This window comes from Crocodylus porosus, unplaced genomic scaffold (assembly GCF_001723895.1).
Source record: "Crocodylus porosus isolate Cpor-Errol unplaced genomic scaffold, CroPor_comp1, whole genome shotgun sequence".
NCBI lineage: Eukaryota > Metazoa > Chordata > Crocodylia > Crocodylidae > Crocodylus > Crocodylus porosus.
This window is the reverse complement of record NW_017728906.1, coordinates 167,475,773-167,499,252: the sequence shown is the minus strand read 5'-3', so window position 1 is coordinate 167,499,252 and position 23,480 is coordinate 167,475,773. Positions and strand designations below refer to the sequence as shown.

The 23,480-nt window shown below is 42.5% G+C and overlaps 1 protein-coding gene across 1 annotated transcript in view; it reads right to left on the bottom strand.

Annotated features, from left to right (window-relative positions):
• The window catches only part of ATP8A2 (ATPase phospholipid transporting 8A2), a 541,321-nt gene that overhangs the window by 394,909 nt on the left and 122,932 nt on the right, over positions 1-23,480 (bottom strand). The window contains exons 21-24 of the mRNA XM_019530163.1: positions 22,987-23,071; positions 21,533-21,672; positions 17,784-17,922; positions 4,171-4,235 (exon numbers count right to left, since the gene is read on the bottom strand). Coding sequence (XP_019385708.1) covers positions 4,171-4,235; positions 17,784-17,922; positions 21,533-21,672; positions 22,987-23,071 — 429 coding nt within the window. The remainder of the gene's footprint in view (positions 1-4,170; positions 4,236-17,783; positions 17,923-21,532; positions 21,673-22,986; positions 23,072-23,480) is intronic.

The window sequence follows — 23,480 nt, the reverse complement described above, 5'->3', positions numbered from 1 at the left end:
AACAGCAAGGAACAATGGCCATAAGCTACAGGAGAGAAGGTTTAGACTGGATATTCGAAAAAAGTTCTTCATGGTCAGGGTTGCCAGGATCTAGAATGGGCTTCCAAGGGAGGTGGTGCTCGCCCCATCCTTGGGGGTCTTCAAGGGGAGACTGGACAGGCACTTGGCTGGGGTCACCTGACCCGAGGTTTAAATGACCTTTTTCTTGCCTGGCAGGGGTAGGGAGTTGGACTAGATGGCCCACTGAGGTCCCTTCTGACGATAGAATCTATGCACCAGAAAAAAATGCATGCTTGTGAAATGATAAAAACACATGGGCTACGTATAAACAGTCAAAAAGCCTGAAGCTGAATCAGTTCAATCTTTGCAGGTTAGTCTAAACACATTCACTTTTGATTCCAGAAATGCAGCCACATGCTGGCAGTGCCCCAGGCCAGAAGCCAGAGCGGGAGGAGCTACAGCAGGGATGGGCATAATACAGCCCAAAGGCCAGATCTGGCCCACGAAGCCATTCCATCCAGCCCACAGGGTGCCTAAAAAAAGTGTAGAAAATTAATATTTCTCTGCCCTTGGCTCCTGTCAAAAATGACAGGAACCAAGGGCAGTAGGACCCAGGGGAAGCCCAGCAGGCTTAAATGACACCACGCCCACCCGGCCCCACCCCCCAGCCAGGGTTTCTGACCAGGGAGCATGTGGCTGCTCCGGTGCGGGAAGCTCAGGTAAGTGGGGGCAGGGGGAATCCCCAGCAAGGAAGGAGCATAGGGTGGGGGAAGTGGCCCTTCCTCACCCCATGCCTGGTGCCCCGTACTGCAGCTGCTTGCAGCCCATGTGGGGCTGCTTGCGCCCACTCTGGACAGCCCTGTGCAGGCTGCGAGCACCTGCAGCAGGGGGCACCGGGTGTGAGGCAGGTGAAGGGCTGCTTCCCCCCTCCCCCCACTCAGCTTTTCCCTGCATGGAGAAAAGCAGCCCCTTGCCTGCCTCATGCTCCCTGCTGCAGCAGGCCCTCGCAGCCTGCATGGGGCTGTCCAGTGCAGGCACAGGGATTCCCAGGCAGGCTGCAAGCGGCTGCAGTGTGGAGCACCGGACATGGGCAAGCTGCTTTCCTCACCCCACTGCACTCAGCACCACCTTGTAACCTGGTCCCACTGCCAGGCTGGCAGCAGGGCAGGTTACAAGCTGGTGCTGAGCACGGGGGAAAGTGGCCCCTCACCCGCACCATGGCAAGCACCCTGTGCTGCAGCCACCTGCAGCTTGCCTAGAGCTGCCTGTGCCTGCTCCAGACAGCTCTGCATGAGCTGCAAGCAGCTGCAGCTGAGAGCACGGGCCATGGGGCAAGCAAGGGGCCACTTTTCCCCATGCACAGCACCAGCTTCTCCCTTGCTGGTGAGTGAGGGGTCGGGACTGAGCACTGCCCCCCGCCTGTACCGCAGGGCTGGGGAGCACTGGGTGTGAGCAGGCAGGGAGCCAATGGAAGCCCGGGGCCAGTGCCAGTGGGGCCCAGAGCAGGGTGGCAGGAGCGTGGGGTCCCAGGTAGCAGGGGCTCGATGGAGTCGGGCCAGCTCCCCCCTCCCTGCTGGTGCAGCCCAGCCCGGCTCCACAGACCCTTGCCAGCCTGTGTTCTCTGGGCCCCACCGGTGCTGGCCCTGGAACACTGTTCCCAAGACATCGGGAAATTGGTCCAAGATCGTGACCAGGCACCTGTCACAGGGTGGGGCTACCCATGCAGCCCTTGACAGCCTGCCAAAACTGGGTAAGCAGCCCTCCACGCAAAATAATTGCCTGCCCCTGCACTAGAACATGCCTCCCTGCTTAGCTGGAGCAGATAGCTTGTGCCAAGGCTAACCCACCCACCCTGCGAGGTGGTGATGATGGGGGTGGGGGTGGTTTGTAGGGTAGGTGCAAAGCATCCTGGGATGCTAGGGGACTGTGAGTTAACTTGAGTCTGGAGGGGCTCTGGGACAGAAGTTCAATAAGCCATTTTAACCTAAATCAGTTAAGTCTAATGCTATATTGATTCAGGTTTATCTTAAACTGGTTTCAGACATTTTGAAAGTGGTTTACGTGCAGCGAACTTCTATTGCATTACAGATTTGAACTGGTTTTGAATAACTTATCCTAGATGAGGTGGAATTTCTGTCCCTAGCCATGATGTTTATTGCTGGAACTTCTAAAAGAAATACAAATGTAAAAGCACAATTAAATGCTGACAATGAATGCAACAGCAGAGTTCTAACATGTTGCTCCCTTTCCTCTGCCAGAAACCTGATCCTCTCCCACTCAGATATTGTCAGGAGATTTTGATCCCAGGATGCTATACCTGTATCTTAAAAATAAGAGTCTGACCAGTACACTCTGTAGTGACACTAGTGACAGAGGATAATCATGATACAGTTCATATAGTTTATTTTCTAAGCACTTCAGTTACTGCTATTTCGCCACAGAAGTCTCCCTCTTCACTTAACTCTAACCCTTCAGAAATCGTATCACTATTGTGGTACTCACAGGATGATATATTGTTCATACTTGTCATGCAGTTAGGCATGGGTTACTGTGACAGTTGTCCCTTTGGGGTCCATCCACCTGTTATGGGGCAATGACCTGCCTTCTCCCCTGCCATGCCTTGTTGTTAATTAATTAGAAGATGTTAATTAAGTGGGAGGCTGCCCATTTTACTGCCCCAATGCAAGGGGGCACTATCTGCAGCTCCCTTCCTCCCCTACACCACAGCCCAAGCCTCGCAGATGGCACTCACATCATTTAGTTTGGGCCTTACTCTACTCTGGCTCCCTTGTCCTCCCTGGGCTCTCCGTGGCCCTGTCTCGCTCTGCGACTCACTGGGCATTCAATGCTGGCCCCCTCTCTGGGGCTGGGATCTCCATGCTGCCAGGGCTCCCCTATGAGGCCTCCTCCAACCCCTGTTAGCTTCACCCAAACCTCCAGTTCTTAACAGCAACCACAAGCCCCTGGGCTATAACATCAAATCTAAGCCGCCTGACTAAAACAACATTCAATCCCTACTAGGGAATTCTCAACCCCATAACAGCAATCAGGAGCTGCTCGTGCAATCAGGCTTCTCCCCTTTGCTTGCTCCAGCAGAGCTCCTTCTCCCTTGGCTGCTGGCGGGGAACTGCCAGCCTGGCCCCTGCTCTAGGGGTTTAAATGTGAACCAGGCCCTGGCCCTGCCCCTGCCAGTCAGCTGACTGCTGGCAGGTGTGGATCACCAGCTAACTCTGACTACCCTGGCAACCGGCAGCTGGGGCTCCTCACTCACTGCTAGGGCTCTTCCCTAGCAGTTTCCCCTCTTTAAAAGGAGCAGGGCACCTAAGTGCTCTGTGACAGTTACCCATTCCTCAAGTTGCAAATCAATGTAAGTACAGGTACATTTGAGACCCAGTCCTCATTGGGGTACTGTAGACCTCCCCTGACAGACTCCTTCTGGAGAGTCTGAGGAGCTATTTAGCAAATAAAGCACTGATACTGATGTTGAAATGACCATGGAGTCAGCTTTGGAATGGAAAGAAAAACACAGGCATCACCACTCTAAAATGAATTAGTGGGAGGAGTTATCCTCTATGGATCATTTCAACACGTTTAGGTACTTGGGGAGGGGGGGTGCAGAAAGAGGGGGACTGTATTTGATAACATGACCCAGCTACTAAAATACACAAACAACAATTCTCCTCTAATTTTGTTTATACTATAAAATTATACGAGTTGCACTATGAATTTCCTTCTGTCCATTTTCCCCAGACAAATTCCAAATATTTTAGGGGTCACACAAAACAGCTAAAATATACATGCTGCTTTAAGTGAAATAACAACACATTTTCCTAAGGAAGCTAAATCCTAATGGAATACATTTTATTTAAATACAAGCCAAATTCTTAATAATCTGGTGAGAATCACAGTAAAAACTAGAGAAATGAACCAATGATACATATTTTGATGTTTTGACCATTTGGTAAAATAGGTCTACAGCTCTATGTTCAAAACTATAGAAACAGAGATCAGTACACCCTATGCCGTTTTAACTGACTGTTTTTTAAAAATGAGTTCTGTGTTTACTTGGCCCAGAAGTCTAACAAAAAGATGAAGTGAATACAGCTCAAACAGTTAAGAGTACTTGCTTATACTAAGCATCACAATGAAAAAATTTAAAAGGTGACTTACATCCAAAGAATCTTCATTCACCAAGATGAGAGACATGCTTTGTGAAATAAGCCTGCAAGAGTATCCTGTAAAAGACAAACAGATATTTGCTTGTAAAGATTAAGAATGCTTGCTTTTTGATGCATTGCTTTTAAGGCCAGATGAAACCCATGGTGAACAGTTATGCACGTGAGTAGTGAAATTATTTCAGGGAATCTCCTGGTGCGAGTAATTTCTCAGAGAGACGAGTAATGAATGGAGTTGCAATCCTGTCATAAAATGGCAATTAAGAACAAACTGCCTTTGTTACCCATGGGCTCAGGTTGTGAGCCTGAGAAAGAGTTCTGCCTCAAAGATATACAATAATTCCATCAGCAGCCCAGGGCAGTGGAGACTGTCCAGAGCATTCAATCCCTGAGGATGCACTAGCCTGTTCCTTGCTCCTCACAACTCCTTCAGGGCATTGTGCACCCTTGGGATGCTCCAAAGGGGCAGCTGTGGTGGTCTCTGAATACAGAGACTTTTAGGGATTTTCACAGGAGACAGTGAATCACTACTACCCTTTGCCTGCTCTATATCTTCATACAGCCACCCAATGAGGTAACATCTAGAGATGTCAAACTCATCTGAACCCACAGGCCAGATGAGTGGCGCGAGACCAGCGCATCAGACCCACATCCCGGCTGCATCAGGCCCACGGACCCCTGCATGCTGCATCCAGCAAGCATGATGGCCGCTCTAGTTGGTGTGGATGGGGACCCAACAGGAAGAAGCCCAGCAAGAAGCTACTGCCACAGGAACAAACTGTGGTGTTAGTCTTCTTCCTATAGTGCTTCTGGAGTCCAGTGCTGCTGCTTTAGCTTGGGTGCTTGGCAGCCAAGTGGGTGCTGGAGCTCCAGCAGTACTGCAGGCAGACCACTGGGATCATGTGCACGCGGCTGCTGCTCCAGAACAAGCTGCAATGTGGGCCTCATTATCATGGTATTGCTAAGCTCCAGCACTCTGACTGTCACCCAGGCACTTGGATCCCCCATCCCAGCCAGGGGTAGGGCATGATCTGCAGGTTGGATGACCCAGCTCTACAGGCCAGATTTGGCCCATGGGCCATGTTTGACACCCCTTTCCTCAATAATAAGATCAAACAAGACCCATGTGTAGCTCAGACCACTGTGCAAGTATCAGCCAGGAAGCAGTAATACCAGGAAACAATAAAGGATACCAAAATATTTCAGAGCCAGGAACTGTGGTAAATAAAATTTCCCCCTTCTCAATTCCCAGTGCATGAGTTAAGCCTCTGTTATTAATTATTTGTACCACTGTAGTGGCAGATGGCTCAATCAGCAACAGGACTACCCTTTCTGGAGACTTTCATAGACATGTAATGAGAGTCCTTGCCCTGAAGAACTTGCTATACAAGATCCAGAACCAATTACAGACAAGGTTTAAAGAAGATCAAACAAGAGGCAGGAACACAATTATATGAGAATTAGTAGAGAAGGCACCAGTAGCTGCAGTACTAATCTATGACATTAAACCAGTAGCCCATCTGGTTTGCTTACTATCACTGAGAATAGTCATAACCAAAGGATACAAAGGAATGTTTTAGAAACATGCAATGAGCACTTTTGGAAATTACCTGGTCACCGAGAAAGTTTTCAGCTAACACTAACAGTGAGAGGTTGGTTTAAGCCCTACACACAGTGACCCACCACTGTACCACCACAAAAATGTAGTATTGAACCTCTGTATCTGTGTAATTATTACATAATATGGTCATCTTACTCTCATACAGCAGTTTCATTTCAAATCACGCAAGGGAGTTTATTCAAAACTTATTAAAGAATCAAATGAATGAGACCTAAAAATTCCACTCACCCACAGTACATTGGAAACTAACAGCTAGCATCTTCTGGAGAAATTAAGAGTCATTCTTAAAGCTGGTCTATAATTATTCATCACAGTTGTGAAGATAACATACCAAACTTAAACCAATGTAGGGCTAGCCAGCTGGCAGTTTCATAAAGGGAACAAGAAAGCCCAAGCTATGAAGAAAAGACCATTCAGAGATAAAGGGAAGACAGGAAAAACTCTTGTGCAGGAGTTTTGGCAGAGCTAGTTCATATTATAGGAATTAATTAGAGCTGACATGTCAATGAATCACTTCAGCCAACAAGTGAAAAGGAGCTCCCACTATATTAAAAAACAGCTATTTACAGTACACAGTCACACTGTATGACAATTTAAGTAAGTAAAAAAGAAATTTGAAAATTGTGATTACTTTTACCCCATGTTATTCATGATTTCAGTACAACTGTGATCCCATACAAAGAAAGCTTTGCGATATTGTTTTGGGTCAGGCAATAAAGCCATTTGTATCTGCAAGAAGTAATCCCCATCTACTAAACAACAGAATGACAACTGCCAATGAGACTGTACACATTTGTTATTAAAAAAAGATGGCGCATACACTACTAAAATACAATTTACAATAGGAAAGCTGCACAGACTATGCTTTTCTATTTGCTTCCACTGGAGGATTCACTTACCAACAGAAATAAGTAATTAAATCTTTTAGCAGGTAATGACAAACAAAAAGCAGACTTCATGAGAAAAATACCCCCGGATTTTTTTTAAGGCTCTAGGATAGTTCCAGTCTCCTTCTCCCTTTAAGTGTCCCACATGTTGAAGTTAAGAGGGAGGAAGAGGGGTGGAGGGGCAGGGAAGAGAAGAGTTTGGAATTCTTTAAATTAGGTCCAGACTGAAGAACTACATTTTTTATTTTCACTGAAAAAAGGGATATTACAGCTTTAATCATTTCCCTCCATGTCAGGCTTATTCTTTCCCCAGGGAATGGCAGCAGCTTTATGCAGTAGACTGTTACAAATTCAGTATAACTAATTCAAAAGGATTTTCTAGTAGTTTTTGATTGGAACAACAGCTGCAACAGTGAGCAGCAATTTTTAAACTGCTGCTTGCTGTTTTATTTTACATCTTTCAAATCAAGCAAGATGCCATTCGACAACTGGAGCTGGACAAAGAAGTTCTGGAGAAAATGTTAAGCAGTTATGATGCATGTCTTGGCAATTACAGGCAAGAGGACCTGATCTCACAACCAGCGAGGGCATTTGGTGTTTTAGTACCAAGTTAAATAGAAGGTCATTCTGGGCCTAGCATGAAGTACATAACATAAGCCTACCACCATTTTAAGAGATATTCATATATAAGGCACAATATCTGGATTAAAACTGGATAAAATATTACATCAATGTATTAAAATAGCTGGCAACTAGAAAGTAACTCAATGAAATTCAAAAGTAATTTATTCCATACAAATACACTATGTAGTAACTTCTGGCAGTGCTAGTATAGCAAATTCAATGGAAAATTGAGACGCTCCAAGTTCGGTGAACATTTTTCCCAATGTTTTTGGACAAAATGAGATCAACTACTGGACTATATGAAATGTCAGTCCACACTAGTTGAATTAAAGATCTAGATCCCAATTTAAAAGTCAAAGCAGCCATAAAAGTGGCTGGAACTTTTATTTACCCAAAATAAAACAGCACCCTGTGAAAACGTTTATTTCTATTTTAATTAAGTTAAATCTGAAAAGCTGCCAAAAATCATGCAGTGATTATAAGCCTATGTACTTCCAAAATAATTTTAAAATGTAATTATTAAAGAAGGTTGACATATAAGATTTAAGAGGTGCACAGATATTACTGCTGAATGTTAGGCTGTTTAACTACACTGTTCATTTAGACATACAGTATTTAAACAAAAAAGACCTATACTCTGATTTCTCCTTTATTCTGAGAACTTTAAATTAATGGAAATTAATTCCAGAAATGAATGGAAATAAACACTTCTCTCTCATACTAGATATAGTACCAAATCACAGTAGAAGCCTATATAAGCCATTTGACCTCAAAGATCATGACTAGATTAAGGAGATCTGTGCTGAAGTACACTGGCATAGTTTATAAACCGCATCAAACAAATGTTTTTTGTGGTCGACTATTGTCCTTTTAGGAACAAAGTGAGATCAAATTTGAGTCTTTTGTAAAACCAGATGCATATTGCTTTTAAAACATTTCCTAATATTAAACCAACAGGTTTGATTCTCTTGTACTACCTTTGAAATCTACAGGTATACTGAGACTACTACATTCTGGTAAGCAAATAGTAACTATGAGAATAATGAAGACTGCATCTGAAATTTCACTTGAACTAACTAAAGCTAGCTAGAGAAAATTTTGTCCGTTAAATTTTGCTAAGGTAAGATAAGTTCAGTTTCAAAGCATCTGAACTTTGGCATAAGGCCAGCATGAAGCTCACAAAAACTCTACCTGCATCTCTGGCTATATAATATTTTCTAAGTTACCTTTGTTCAATCAGCTAGAAATGTTAAAGTCAGAGCTAATCAGAGTAAGCTAAGAAAATACTGTATTTTCTGACATACAACATGCACCTCCCTGCCTAAGAACAAGCTGGTGGAAACTGCAGTGCATATGCTAAAAGCAGTGTCTGCCAGGTCCTGGGCAAAAATAAAAGTCAAGTCTGCACACAAATCTACAGAGAGAGAACAATGAGAAGGCTTGGCACCCTAGCTGCTGATACTCAGTTACTTGCTATACAGAAAGATCTTTTTTCATTCTGCCTTTCAAAAACAGTGAGTTTATCTTGTTCCAAGCCACATTGTGTGCAAGAAAATAGGGTACGTACTTCAACAAACGAGCCTACAATTGTAGGATACATCATTCCAAAAGGGAAAACAGTGCAAGTACAGGGTTTGTAACTTGGAAAGACTAAAAAGCAATTGTGAACAGCAACTTGTATAGAGGAACTGGAGCTTCTTTTGGAGCATTTTGAATATGGATGATGAGGACTATAAACTTTGGCTACAAATACAAGGTAGCCTGGAATTCACAAACCTACCATAAGCAAGCCCAGAAAAGAGCTTTTTCTCCCTCCAGTCTGAGGCAATAGCAGCTCTTGTTGACATACACGGGATCAGCGTAGCACTGTTGTAGCCACAGAAGCCTCAGTAGACTACACTGGTATTATCCGGGGCAGGCTCATGCTATTGCACTGAAAACCATACTAGCACAGCAATACTAATGGTACTTCCTATAGTTTAAATTTAGTTCAAGTCTATATGAGCTGCAGTCACATCTCTGGACAGCACAACTCTGGATGGTTCAGAAGTATCTAAGCATTCCTCAAAACTAATAAAAGGGCTTACAGATAGAAACTTGCATGCCTACATGTCATAGCACACACATCCACATGAGGCAAACATATAGACACAAGAACCACAGGATGATAGCAATTTGCTTGGGAAAGAAAAGTGGAATTAGCAAACTCTATTCCAATTCCATTCAATTTTCCCCTAAAAAAAAAATGTATCAATCTGTTGGGTGCTTTAGGATTAGGATTCATTCCTCCTATCAAGAAAATAATTCAAAACCTAGGTAGATGGTGCTCCATTTATTTTAATCCACTGTCCATATTTTCAAGGAAGCTACAAAGGCATGTCTGCATCATCTCTGTGCCAAGTCATACACCCCACTGACTCATTTCTGCTCAGAGCACAAAGTCCAGAAATTAGGCAATGTAGCTGACGTATAGCAGCCTTGAGAGCATGCCAAAAAGCATCCAAACGGACAGCCTGAGAGCAGCATAGTCCCATACACACAGAGCTACTTTCAGTCAGCAATACTGACTGATTTCTGGGCTTTGGTGTACATCCAGTAGGAGTGAAGAGGTGGGACAACTTCTCAGCCATTGTCAGGCTTGGCATGGAAGCCATATAGATCAGGTATAAAAATACATTTGAAAAATATTTGCAGTAAATCCCCCACTCACACTCCAAAACAGGTAACTACAGAGACAGAAGTTCCCTTTTTATTATGTTTTGCCTGTGGTGCAACAGTGCTTCAGAGTCTAAATCGTAGACTAGGATTCCACTGCATTAGGCACTGTACAAGCACTTATGCTTGCAGGCTCACATACATGGTTTTGCACAAGCAAATTTTGTACTTCCAAGTAATTTAGGCACCTTTTTCTTAGACATGCATTGAAAAATGTGGTCCAATATACAAAGGCACTGAGAATCACAATGTGCTTTAAGACTTCTTAGTAAGGAATAAAAGTCAATATTTCCAAAAAATGCTTTTTCTTTGTGTCTCATTACAGGGCAATACACCTGAATATGCAGTCTCAACACTCTGCATCATTTCAGATGTTGGGCACCCATACAGTTCCTATTAAATCCACTGACTAGTCTTAAGGGCACGGAGGAAGAATATCTCTCTCGCTCATGGCTCAAGTTGTGGGGGTGTGGGAATGAAAGATGGGAGGTGGATTAATCCATTTGTGAATGGAACAAATGTAAAAATTAGCATTTTATCAATCTTACAAAAAGCAGAAGCAGCACAACAGGGCTTCTTCCTGGGAACTGTGTTGGTATAGCCAACTTTGCCTTCTACCTCTAAGCCAGCAGAGCTAAAGAATAGGGCGAGTAAACTTTATTACCAAATAAGCCATTCGCTTAAAAATTCAGTTTTAGCTAAATTCTGTTAATTAAACTTAGAGAAAAAGACAATGGGGAGAAGAAGGGGAGGAAATCAGGATGTTTTCAACGTCTCCATACAAAACTTTCTGGAGTTTTGGAACTACATTCAAAGAGGACTTCTGAGCTATTGCAAAAGCTAAGAAAGAAAAGGGGGGGTGGGAATCATGATGGTGGCACCACCTCCAATGTCATGCCCTGTTTTGCCTAACAGTTCTGTAGTTAAATTCCTTGGACTGAAGCAGATCTGGGCTTAGTTCTCATTGCTGCCCAATTTAGAATAGGGATTTGAGCCAAAGTCGTCCATTTCTGAAGAGAGGAAAGTCCCCAAATTACTGAATTATAGAACTCAACCTCAGAATATCCTGTCTCTCACCTCCAATGCCTCTTCTGTTGAAGCTGTTCCACTTTGTTCAGCTGTACTAAGGCAATGATGATTCAAGAGATATGACACTTGACAGCATAGACTGAAGGACAAGGCTATTTTGGCCAGCTGTCCCAATCTGTTCAAAGCAGATGACTCCGCTGATACAAAGCTAACAGTGAGTTTTTTTAGCATCAGTCCCTAAGATCATTAAAATTCCATTTGTATAGGACATTGTGACCAAGCCTTGGGCTGATCATCATTATGGAAAGTCACTAGAGACAGAAAGCACTAAGCCATCCCCTTATTTCAATGGTTCTCAACTTTTTCTGACATGTTCTGAGGCATGCCTCAAGTCTGCTCTTAACTTCCACTTGGTTTGTGACTAGGGAAAAAATAAGAGAGCAATTCTTCTGTTGCAAATCATTCAGAAAGACCACAACAGGTCAGAATGTTTACAACGCTATGGCTTTCTATTTGAAATCTCTGGAATATCTTGTGAATCGTGTGTAGGTGTTTGCACACCTAACCATACTAATATTGCATGACAATCTTAAAAGATCTTACAGAATCCTAGTTGAGAATCACTACCCTAATAGGTTGGTACTTACAGTGAAATTTTGTCTGAGTTCAAATAACTTAAAGGTATAACTTCTGTACTACCCAGCAAATTAATTGGTCTCAGCAGTAGGAAGTTCACCCAAATACTTAGCCAATATTGTCTTCTCTCTGATTTCATACCATTACTTCCCTTTTGTAGCACACTGAATAAAATTTTCTCAGTGCACATTTGTGCACACAAAAACACACACACACACCTTCAAAACTTTGTCAATAGTAACGTCCCACTTACTCATAACTTAGCCAAGATTTAGAGACTTAGAATGAAATCCCAGCTCCATTAGTCGGTGGCAGTGCTTTATTGACTTCAGTGGAGCCAGGATTTCATCTGCTGTTGCTTTAATCTTTCCTCATATATCAGTCCTTTATGCACATAATTATTTTTGTTGCTCTTCTTTGAACTCTCTCCAGTTTGTCAATATCTTTCTTGTAATGAGATACCCAGGACTGAATGCTATATTCTAAGACACTGTCTCCTGAGCAGAAGTCAAAATTATGTTAAGATATATTACATGAAGGGGAAGGAGGGAGGCAGTGGCAGACTACAGTGAAGGAATTTTATTAAGGGTAGAAAGCCAGGCACTCAATTTCGGAAAACCAGAATTAAGGCTGCTACTGCAACTTTAAATTCAACGCCCTTGCACATCATACTTTATTATAGAGGCTGTAATCACACATACTGTTTGCACCTCAGGACCCTTGTTACATTCAGTATACAGAATGGAAAGTACTCAATTAATAAGAGGCTAATCAATGTTTTTCCCCTCTTTCAATGTGTAAACCCATGCCCTAGAAACTGCACGTTACTTAAATTCTGCTCTTTAGACAAAACCTATTACATTTCCTCACAAAGGTTCTTATGGCATTTATCAATGCAGGCTTGGAGTGCCTCACAAAACATGCATAAATAGGCGGCTAGGGTCTGGAACCAGCTTCCAAGAGAAGTGGTGCAGGCTCCTACCCTGGGGGTCTTTAAGAGGAGGTTAGATGAACATCTTGCTGGGGTCATTTGACCCCAGTGCTCTTTCCTGCCATGGCAGGGGGTCGGACTAGATGATCTGCTCAGGTCCCTTCCGACCCTAGAAACTATGAAACTATAATTGACTTTTCACAATAGTCCAAGAGGTGAAGATGTGGTATTACTCCCATTTGCAGGTGGAAAACTGAGGTACAAAGCAGTTAAAGTTCAGATGCATTTGCTACCTGGGGTGCCAGTTTGGATGAAATACCTAGGATCCAATTTTTCAGAGTACTTAAATTTTTTTAAACATCTTATAGGTTCAAAGTACAGCTCTCCTTGATTTTAGTTTCAGGAAAATTCAATTAGTGACAACTTCTGAAAAGTTTGGTTTAACTGACTTGGTGATCAAGGTCACACTGGAACTGTGTGGCAGACGGAGGGACAAAATCCTTAACCCAGTCTACTATCCCCATAGCCAGCTCCTGTTCCCTGTGTGTTTGAATAAGGCAACTTTCTTCTTCATGCTGCTGAACCAGCAGGAAGGATACTGAGAGCAAAAGGATAGCTACACCCTCTCAGTACAGGTGCCAGAACCCAGCCTGGCTGAATCCACAGCAGCCTAGTGTGCATGGGTCACCCAGGACACAGCCAGGTGGATTTGTGGCAGGCCACTAGGAGCAACTAGGAGGCGGCCAGCAAGTCAGGAGCACAGATTACCAAAGCATCAGGTCAGGGCCTGGGTCTGGGTCAGATGGACTGAACACAATAACCAAGTTCCAGGACAGCTGAGAAGGGAAATGCCAGAGATGTTGTCCAAGAAGCAAGCCAAAATCAGAAGCCACAGGTCAGAGAGCTCCTGGTGCCAAGTTCCAGGGAGATCCGAGGTCAGGGTCAGAAAAAGCCAAAGCCAAGTCAGGAACCAGGAGAACCAGAGAAAACAGTGAACATGAGGCTTGCCAGAACTAGGACTCTGTCAAGGTGTGCCTGCAGCTTGAGGCTGCAAGTGTGCTTAAAGGGTGCGAGTGATGCTTGCAGTAGCTTATCTAGTTGCAGAGAACTGGAGATGTCATACTGGCCAGGGATCAGAGTCAGGTGTGATAGCTCAAGAGCTCAGCTCAGCTGGGTCTGATTGATAAGGGGCCCTGACATCAAGCTGCAATTGTGGATCAAGTCCTGCTCCATCCCAGCTGGTGGATACTCAGTTCAGATGAATTTAGGGGAAACTTAGCACTGAATTTCTGCCATGACTATTTTGGACACAGACAAACACTCACTTGAAGTGCTCCAAATCCTTCTCAATTTGGAATAATTCAAGTCTGTACAGATATGTAGCATACCCTACCCCCTCCCAAAACATGCTTCAAAATGGCCATGAAAGCATGTAGCAGTAATACTCTTTCACCAGGTGGCTAGAGAATACGAATTTCCAAGTGCCCCTCAGCCTAAGGAAGCTCCTGAGCATAGCTGAGGAGAGTGCTCACTGGCTACTTGCCCTGTCCCAACCCAAGGCGGGTAGGAGGTGAAGCGCAGAGCACTGTGGAATGACAGAGGACCAAGCAGCTCCCTATCATGCTCCAGATATAGATGTTTCAGGAAGCATCTCAAAGATGTTCCTTTATTTGAAGGTCATTTTTGAAGTGCATCATCCTGTGTGAACAACTCACTGTTTGAAACATTTCAAATAGCCTGTCATCAATGACCTGAGACTGGGCAAACTATGGTTTTACAGAGACGTATACTTTGGCCAGTTACAAATGGCTTTTCGTTAGGATAGCAACAGATACATCTATGACAAAGTTTACCATGCAACACAAATCAGACATTTATGCTAAGTGCAGATGTTTGGGGACATGGAGGGGAGGCAGTTAGGGGAAGGTTAGATAGAGTTCAAAACAGCCACCCAAAGTAACTTAATTCACCCCAAGTGTGGACCTTACACTCAGACCTAGTCTCAGTTATCAGAAATCAATCTAAACCTGTTACTGTACAGAAGTTCCAGACACAAACTAGTCTAAAAATTGTGGAACCTGATCCAAGATGTACCTGGATTGATATAGTTATCAGATTTACTCAATCTAGTTAGACCAAGGCATGGAACTTTTGTACAGTTATCTGTGCAGCTCCAGATACTGGCCCTAGCCTGGGGCTGTGCTTTTCATAACCTCCACCCGGCACTGGGCTATTTTTAGCCCCCCTAGCACCTTGCCACCTGTCCTCCCCCTTATGAATCAGCCAGCCACCCCCCAATCCCCATCCCACACACAGCTTCACATAGCTACTGGGGTTTTTGGGTTTTTTTGAAATCACTGTTTGCCACTACTGAAGCCAAACAAGGAAGTATCAGTGGGAGGAGGGGCTCAGCAGGAAGGGGTCAGAAGGTTAAAATAATCCCTGGCCTCCACCCCCAAGCCCCTCTGATCTTGCCAAACCCACCCAGACCCTAGCAACAAATGTGGTTCCCATTTTCAAAAAAGGGAGGAAGGAGGACCCAGGAAACTGTAGGCCTGTTACTCTTACCTTGGTCCTGGGTAAGCTTTTTGAGAAAATTATCCTGGCGCATGTCCACGAGGGGCCAGCAGGGGAGATTATGATTAGGGGAAACCAACACGGGTTCATTAGAGGCAGGTCCTGTCAGATCAACTTGGTGGCCGCCTATGACCAGGTCACAAAATCCTTAGACGCAGGTGTCACAGTGAACATAGTCCTTCTGGAATTTAGGAAGGCCTTCGACAACGTCTCTCACCCCATTCTCATTAAAAAACTAGGAAACTGTGGTGTCAATACCTATAAAGTCAGATGGGTCACTAGTTGGCTGGAGGGCCGCACCCAGAGAGTGGTGGTGAAAGGATCTTATTTGACCTGGAGGGATGTGGACAGTGGGGTCCCCCAGGGCTTGGTCCTTGGACCTGCACTGGTAAACTTTTCATCAGTGACTTGGACCCGGGGGGGGTGGGGGGGGGTGCGTAAAAAGTACCCTCTTCAAATTCGCAGATGACACTAAGATGCGGGGAGAAGTGGGCACACTAGAAGGGAGGAAGAGGATGCAATCGGACCTGGACAGGTTACAGGAGTGGGCGGATGAGAACAGGATGGGTTTCAACACTGACAAGTGCAAGGTGATGCACCCAGGGAGGAAGAACCAGCAGCATACCCACAGGCTGGGGAACTCCCTTCTTGTCAGTGCAGAGGCAGAAAACCATCTTGGAGTCATTATTGATGCCAAAATGAACATGGGCCGACAGCGTGGGGATGCGGTCAGGAAGGCCAACCATACGTTGTCATGCATCCACAGATACATCTCAAGCAGGTCCAATGAGGCGATCCTCCCCCTCTTTGCAATGCTGGTCAGGCTGCAGTTGGAGTGCTGCATCCAGTTCTGGACAACATGGAGAGGGTCCAGAGGAGGGTTCACATGATCAGGGGTCAGCAAGGCAGGCCCTATGAGGAGAGGCTAAGGGACCTTCTCTTGTGGAGGTTGAACAGGTTGAGGGGGGATCTAGTGGCTGTTTACAAACTAGTCAGGGAGAGACCAGCAGGCATTGGGAGAGTCCCTGTTCCCCCGAGCACTACCAGGGGTGACTAGGAATAACGGTCACAAGCTGGCAGAGGGTAGATTTAGGCTAGATATCAGGAGGCGCTACTTCACTGTCAGGGCAGCTAGGATCTGGAACCAACTTCCAAGAGAAGTAGTGCTGGCTCCTACCCTGGGGGTCTTTAAGAGGAGACTAGATGAACACCTTGCTGGGGTCATTTGACCCCAGTACTCTTTCCTGCCCACGGCAGGGAGTCGGACTTGATGATCTGCTCAGGTCCCTTCCGACCCTACTAACTGTGAAACTATGAAACCCCCCCTACAGATGCTGCTTGCCCCCCCATTCCTCTGCAGACACTGCCTTCATCCCCAAACCCACTGATCACTCCCGCAGATCCCACCTGCTCCCCCAATCCCTGAATCCCCCCGTCAAAGCCCTCTTGTCTGCACCAACTCCCCCCACATCCTGACTTACCTTAGATCAGGTGGCCTTTTTGAACTCAATCTAACCTACCCCTAACCCCCTCAACATCTGCACTTAGCTTTAAATGACAAAAAGGATGGGAAGGAAGGGGGAGAAGGAAGAAAAAAAAAAAACTGACAAATTAAAGCATTACTCAAAGGAATCAAATGGTAGAAACCCAAGAGTTCTGAAAGACCTTTAGAATTCAGATGTTGGGCTCCTCACAAAAACATGGACAAACATGAAAAAACAAAACCAGCTGTTACACCTGGGCCCCTTCATATTGGTTCTATATTCTCACTAGCATCTTAGCAGGTCCCAATTAAGTTACCTTTTGCAATGTTTACACATTTCCCATTTTATAAAAAATGCGGTAAAGGAAGAAGGTAAAGTCCTGGTCAAATACACAGTATTACCAGGGTGGAAGACCCTATTCTTAACCTGTTCCCATTGCAAAGCAAAGGAGTTTACTTGGGAAGCATCTTATTTTCTGACAGAAGGAAGTCACAATTTTATTCAGCTCAGTTCATGGGGGACTGTATGACTGCAGGTTTTATCTACATTAGAAAAGGAAATTAAGTGAGTAACATCACAATCACACTCCTGTTGGATGTCTTATACATTTATCTCAGTTGAGCTAGTCAAACCACCTCCAATGATCTCCCAAAGATTCTCTGAAACTTGCATTCATATCTATGGTCAGGTGCTTTTTGCTCAATATCAAAACACTGCACACAATCATGTGTCATGAAAAACATCCACCATTAAGTCCAAAGAGCCAAAAATGCATCAAATCTATACTGCTTCTAAGTTCATATATTCATTCTCCACAAAGAGCTGCACATAGATTTGAGAAGAGATGTTTTCCCTCAAAAAGCATAATAGGGTGCTAAGCTATTGCTTCTTTATATAAAACCAATTTCCTTTAACTATTAACATGCTTCTTTCATTTATTAAGCTAGACAGCACCTTAAGATCCAATTAGCCCTTACCATAAAATGGGAATTTCTGATGCCGTTTAATAATTAACACTAGGAACTACAGTGCACATTTGCTACATATATCTTCACAGTTCTGGTATTAGGTAAATTCAAACCAAAATAAAAAGAAGGCTGCTACCTATGTTGAGAGCAGTTTCTTGTTTATCCCCCGTCAGGATCCATATCTTGATTTCTGCTTTTATTAGAGTTGCTATAGTTTCTGGAACACCTGCTTGAAGGCGGTCCTCAATGGCTGTAGCTCCAAGAAGCAGTAAATCCTGAAAGAGAAAACATAAGATTTTGAGGGGATATTCTCTTTAGATCAGCCTCAGCTTGGAATCCAGTCAAAAATGGAATTAATGACAACGTGCTGTACCTCATCACTAATGTAGCATTCTGACAAGAAATATACAGTACAATAATTTTGGGTGTGGCTATTTTACTTCCTCTGCATAAAAATTCACGTTTCTGAGGTGTATAATGGGACCAAATGTTTCTGATCAAAAAGATGGCAACATTTCAAAAGCAATTAATTGACATTATGCAACTTTAAAGCTAGCTAGTGCATTCACTAATCACCATAGCAACATGCTGAATGGTCACAATTTGTGTATTTCTTAAGCTCATAAAACAAAAATCACCTGGTGTCACTTCATTTAAAACTAATTTCCACAGACTGGATACAACCACTCAAAGCAAAAATTATTGGAACTATTTATGGATATAATCACTACATCATATGTAACGCAAATGGAATGAACATTAATCAATCCAAGTATCTGTACTCCATATATATACCAGCTGCCAGAAAAGAATAAAGTGTCTCATACAATAAGCTAGCGTTGTCCATATTTTTCTTCAATTTCAGGGCAATTGCTAGAAAGAACTTGGCTGCGTTACAAAAAATCTGGCAGACAAAGCAGTATGCAAGTAAAAGAAACAAACTCCACTAAACAAAGGCACAGTTTTATCAACCAACTTTAACCATGGAAGAACTCTAAGAATTCATCCAAAGGAACATTTCCTAAACATACTGTAATAATTTAACTTATAACATTTCAGGAATTGTACAGGAAAAACACAGAAGCATAAGGTGAAATAAGGTTTTTTTTAATTGAAAAATTAGAGAATCAAACAAACGTGAAAGCTGGGCAGAAAAAAAAAGGCAACATGTGTGCGTTCACACAATACTTCACAAAGAATTAAAGGGCTGAAATATAAACAGCAGCAGTCAACAGAGCTTTATAGAAAACAGGTTTTGCCAAAGTAATCTTTTTGTTCCAGGAGATTACAAATGTAATTGGTAAGTTAAATGGTAGGTAGAGTGTGTCCACACAAGCAGCAGTTACATCTTGTACAGCAGCATAGATGCATGCAAAGCTCAGCAGGATAGAGTGACAAATCGTTTTGCAGGTTGGGTCCATTCAAGCAAAATGCCGTTTCACGCATCCACATTCAAGGTCATACATCTAGAAACAAAGTAATAACACAATTGCACCATCTTCGGGGGGGGGGGCTAGGGGGAGGTTAGATTGGGTTCAAAATGGCCACCCAATCTAAGGTAAGTCAGGATGGGAAGGGAGAGGCGGTGGTGGGGACAAGAGGGCAGATGCAGGACTGCAATCTAAGAAGTAACAACTTAAAGAGCTTCTGTTCAGATGAACAAAAGAATTGTGAGGTAACTTGATTGCAGTGTGTTACATTACTTTTTCAAGAAGAAAAGGATTCTTTAATTGTGTAGGGCAGTGGTCTCCAAAGTGGGGTGCACACACCCCATTGGAGTGCGAGAAGAAAATATTAGAACTTCTATTTATATACATATATTGGGAGTGCATGCTCAAAATTTTTTTTTTTTTTTTTTTTTAAACTGATAGGGGTGCGCGATCAAAAAAGTTTGGAGACCACTAGTATAGGGAATGGTATACGAGTGAATAATTGGAAGGAGCAACCACATATATTCAAATGGAAAGTAAAACATAGGGGGGTGGGGAAATGAATAGCGAGGGAAGCTAATCGCTAGAATAAACTTCCAGTAGAAGTGATGGGGTCACCATTCCTTGACGTCTTCAGATCAAGATAGACTACCATTCTGGAAGGCAGGTTTTATTTGTGTGAGTTACTAGATGGACAAACAGCCTGTTACATACAGGAGGTCAGAGATTTTGCAACCAATAGTTCTAGTTTTTTGTATGTCTTTTTGTCTCAGACCAACATGGCTACCAAGTACACCCCTGAAACATGGAAGGTGCCAAATTTAAGCCAATTTTGGATTTTAAAAACTTCATTTCAGAACAACAAGGAAGTTTTTTTTTTTTTTACTTCCCTGCCTGCCATCTTACACCTCCAGGGAAGGAATTCTACCTTATCAACACAAAGAGCTATTCAACACAGCTCACAAAGACACTCTCATGGACCCAGAGCCTTCCATCTTCAGCTCCCTCTGTGCTAAAATGATATTTATTTCCTACCTATGGGGACTTTTTACTATCTTGTACCATCTACACTTTTCCCAGAGCCTAACAAAGGGACTTAGATCCCAAAAGCGTGCAGAAAAGGACAATTTTCTTGCCATTTTCCAGTTGATCTAATAAAAGGTATCATTTTGGAACCAAGAGTTCTAGTTTTTTGTGCAACACATGTATGTACACAGCAAATATTTTCACCTGCACATAACAGGAAATTTTTTGTTCCTGATAAAACACACTGACACCAAGAAACAGTAACAGAAACAAATAGAAATAGAAATAAGAATTGCCAAATAAAAAAGGACCTGACCTTGGAAAGCTAGAGATTTCATGGAAAAAAATCATTCAGGTTCTTTTTAAAATAGTTTAAACTTGATAAAAAGGGGCCATGTAAACGGTGCGAGTCTGGGTAGTCCCCCCTGCCCTAAGATACTCTCACATCAGAATGGCCAAACAGCACATCCAGTCAACATGGTGACTCACTAAAATTGTGAGGATTTGAGCAACCCAAACTTCTCCCCATTTCTAGTATATCCCTAACAATGGTCTCAACTACAGTTCATCGTCTAAGCAGCACTATTTTTGTGATGGACTTACCATTTTTGCAGTACTACAAAATGTAGTGTCTGGCCATAACCAGTGTCAAATAAATAAAGTCAAAGTGAAGGAACAGTAGGAATTAACAACAAAGAGGGGGAAAAGATAACTAAAAAACTTAACTGTAATACTAAAGATAGCAAAAAAATCACAGAATAGAATTGCAGAAATATTGACCTCTAGTGGCAAAACAGAAATACTAAGTGGTCACAAGTTTACTTAAATGAGTTGTTCTCAAGTATCTGGGTGGACACAACCCCGCTTTAAGCTTGTTTTACTCCTTTTAGCTTCCCTGTTCCTTCCACTTACGTCTTTTAGAAGTCTGCCTCAGATTGAGAAACACTAGAATACATGCACTTTTAAAACTACTATTCCCTTTAATTAAGACTTTGGAGGCCCCTTCTTCCCTATATTAAAAAAAAAACAAAAAAAAAAAAAAACCCACATCACTGGAAAAATCTGCACAGTGTAAAGAAAAAAAAATAATATTATAGCATTAGTATTGTTTTAGCCTATATTACTTAGGACTTCAGTGATCACGTCCATAAATGTATAAAAACAACCTTGTAACTGTTTAGCTAGGTTTCCTTACTTTTATGTGCCAAAATACTGTGGATCTGCCTTGTTTTGTTTCTGCTAAAGCTAAGGTGCTTGAACCATCCTTGTAAACTTTAAAAAACACAACAGTTAGGTTTCATTCCTTCTAAACAATATTTTCAAGTTAAAGTTGATTGGGTCAAATCCTGTTTGAAGCCTATAAATTATTCAGGGTAGTAAGGGGACCAGAATTTAGCCTTCAGTAGTACATGACTGTAACAACTGTTACCTTTTCAATGATCTCATAGCACTCCTCCAACTTCTGGGTCCTGTCTTTCAGAATAGTACTGGCTTCATTGTAGACATCTAACCACTCTCTGTAAGAATTTTCTGACAGGTCTGCATAGGCAATGCACAGAGTCCTCAAACCTACAAACAGAATATAGGTAATGCATATGATGCACTAGTGACAGGAAAGATCAAATCATTGCAATCCAGATTCTGATCATGAATTCATGGGTAAACCTGAATAAATTCTCTTAACTTACACTGAATTTGCCCTTTCACAGTTGAGATTGGAAGGCATTTTGATAGGCGCATTTTTTTCCTAATTTTAACTACTGCAATCTAGCTATACTAGAACAACAAAAATACCAGCTTTCATCTAATTTTCCATTTGAGGTTGAAAACAAGTTTTTATTTAAATTTTATTTAAAAATCACATAACCCCTGTATGAGCACATTATACATTATTATAATACAACAGCAAACATGTTAAGCTCCTAAACTGAATATACTATTCTGCCTAGTATTTATTTTCAGAAATAGAATACATTCTTTCTTTCTTCAGTGCCTACACGTAACTCACGTTAGCATTAACAGGAATTACACATACGCAAAGATTGGAAAATAAGCCCTATAACAACATGAAAACTATCATTTTTTGACCAGTGACAAAAGGTAGCGTACAGACGTAATGATTTTGCTTCTGGCATGGATCAGCTACGTAAAAAGTGGGAGTGTGCCATATAAAATAAAGAGGTTTCAGTATTGAGAATCTGGGAAATTCAAAACAAACTGAAAAAAATAAATTCCAAACAAATAAAACACTGTTTTAGGGATAGGAAGAAAAATCTGTTAGCCCATGTTTTTACAGTAATACAGTAGTGTACAAAATTGGCATAAAAAGGGAACAAAATCCATGTCCCACCGTTACACTCTCTTGTGAATATGTGCATTATGCACTTGTAAAATAAAAAGGTTGACAAATTTGATTTCATACTGTAAGGTGAACTGGCAGGGAGAGATTCAGACACAGCTCTGAACTTCTGTTTCTCCCTGATCTCTCAACTTGTATGTTTCATGTAGGCCTAGGGCCCGATTCTCTCATCTTATGATTTTATACTGTGTGAATCCACTGAATTCAATAGAAAAAATTCTTGATCGCACTTCTCAAAGGGTGATCAGAATCCAGTGTTGACTCCTGCTTTGACTGTTCCTAGTGAATTCAGAGCCTGTACTGACTTTAGAAATAGGAACAAGAGGAGACCAGAAAACTTCTTTTGACACATAGTCATTTACCCATATGTAACCTACAAACACCAGTTACCCATCATTTTTTAAATTGTTCCCATGTCTTTTTCTTGCTAGCACTTCCAAGATTGTTGTCATTAAAACAGACAACGAATAACACGCACATTAACAATTTGAAATCTGATTTCTTTTTGCATGCTGTTCTCTTACCTTCTGTGGCAAAGTATTCAAGATGGCACAGTGTTTGCTCCATATATTGGGAATCTTTCGAAAGTCTCTCAAAAATGACATTATCCTATTACAACCAAATTATAAAAAGTCAGTTCAAAAGTAAATTTTCTATTCAAAATGAGCATACAGGTGCTCCATCCCTGCAGTTCTAACAGATATGAGGTGCATTAAATGGACAGAAAGCCTATAAATATGATTAGAGTAATACATTGTGATTGAACTATGAAACGGATCTAGGTCCACTAAGAAATCCAAAGCTGGAATGTTGCCGCCACCACCACCTCATAGAAATTCTAAGCAGTAAGAGAAAGGCTGGGAGATATTGTAGTTGCCGTATAAAGAGGGTGCCCAGATAACACCTCAGTTTCTTTAGCTTTCAGTTACCACAAAGTCATTATGCTGTTATGCAAGTCTAGATTTAAAGCTCTGTTTTGAATTATGGAATTAGAGAAAAAGTTTTCTAAGAACAGGAG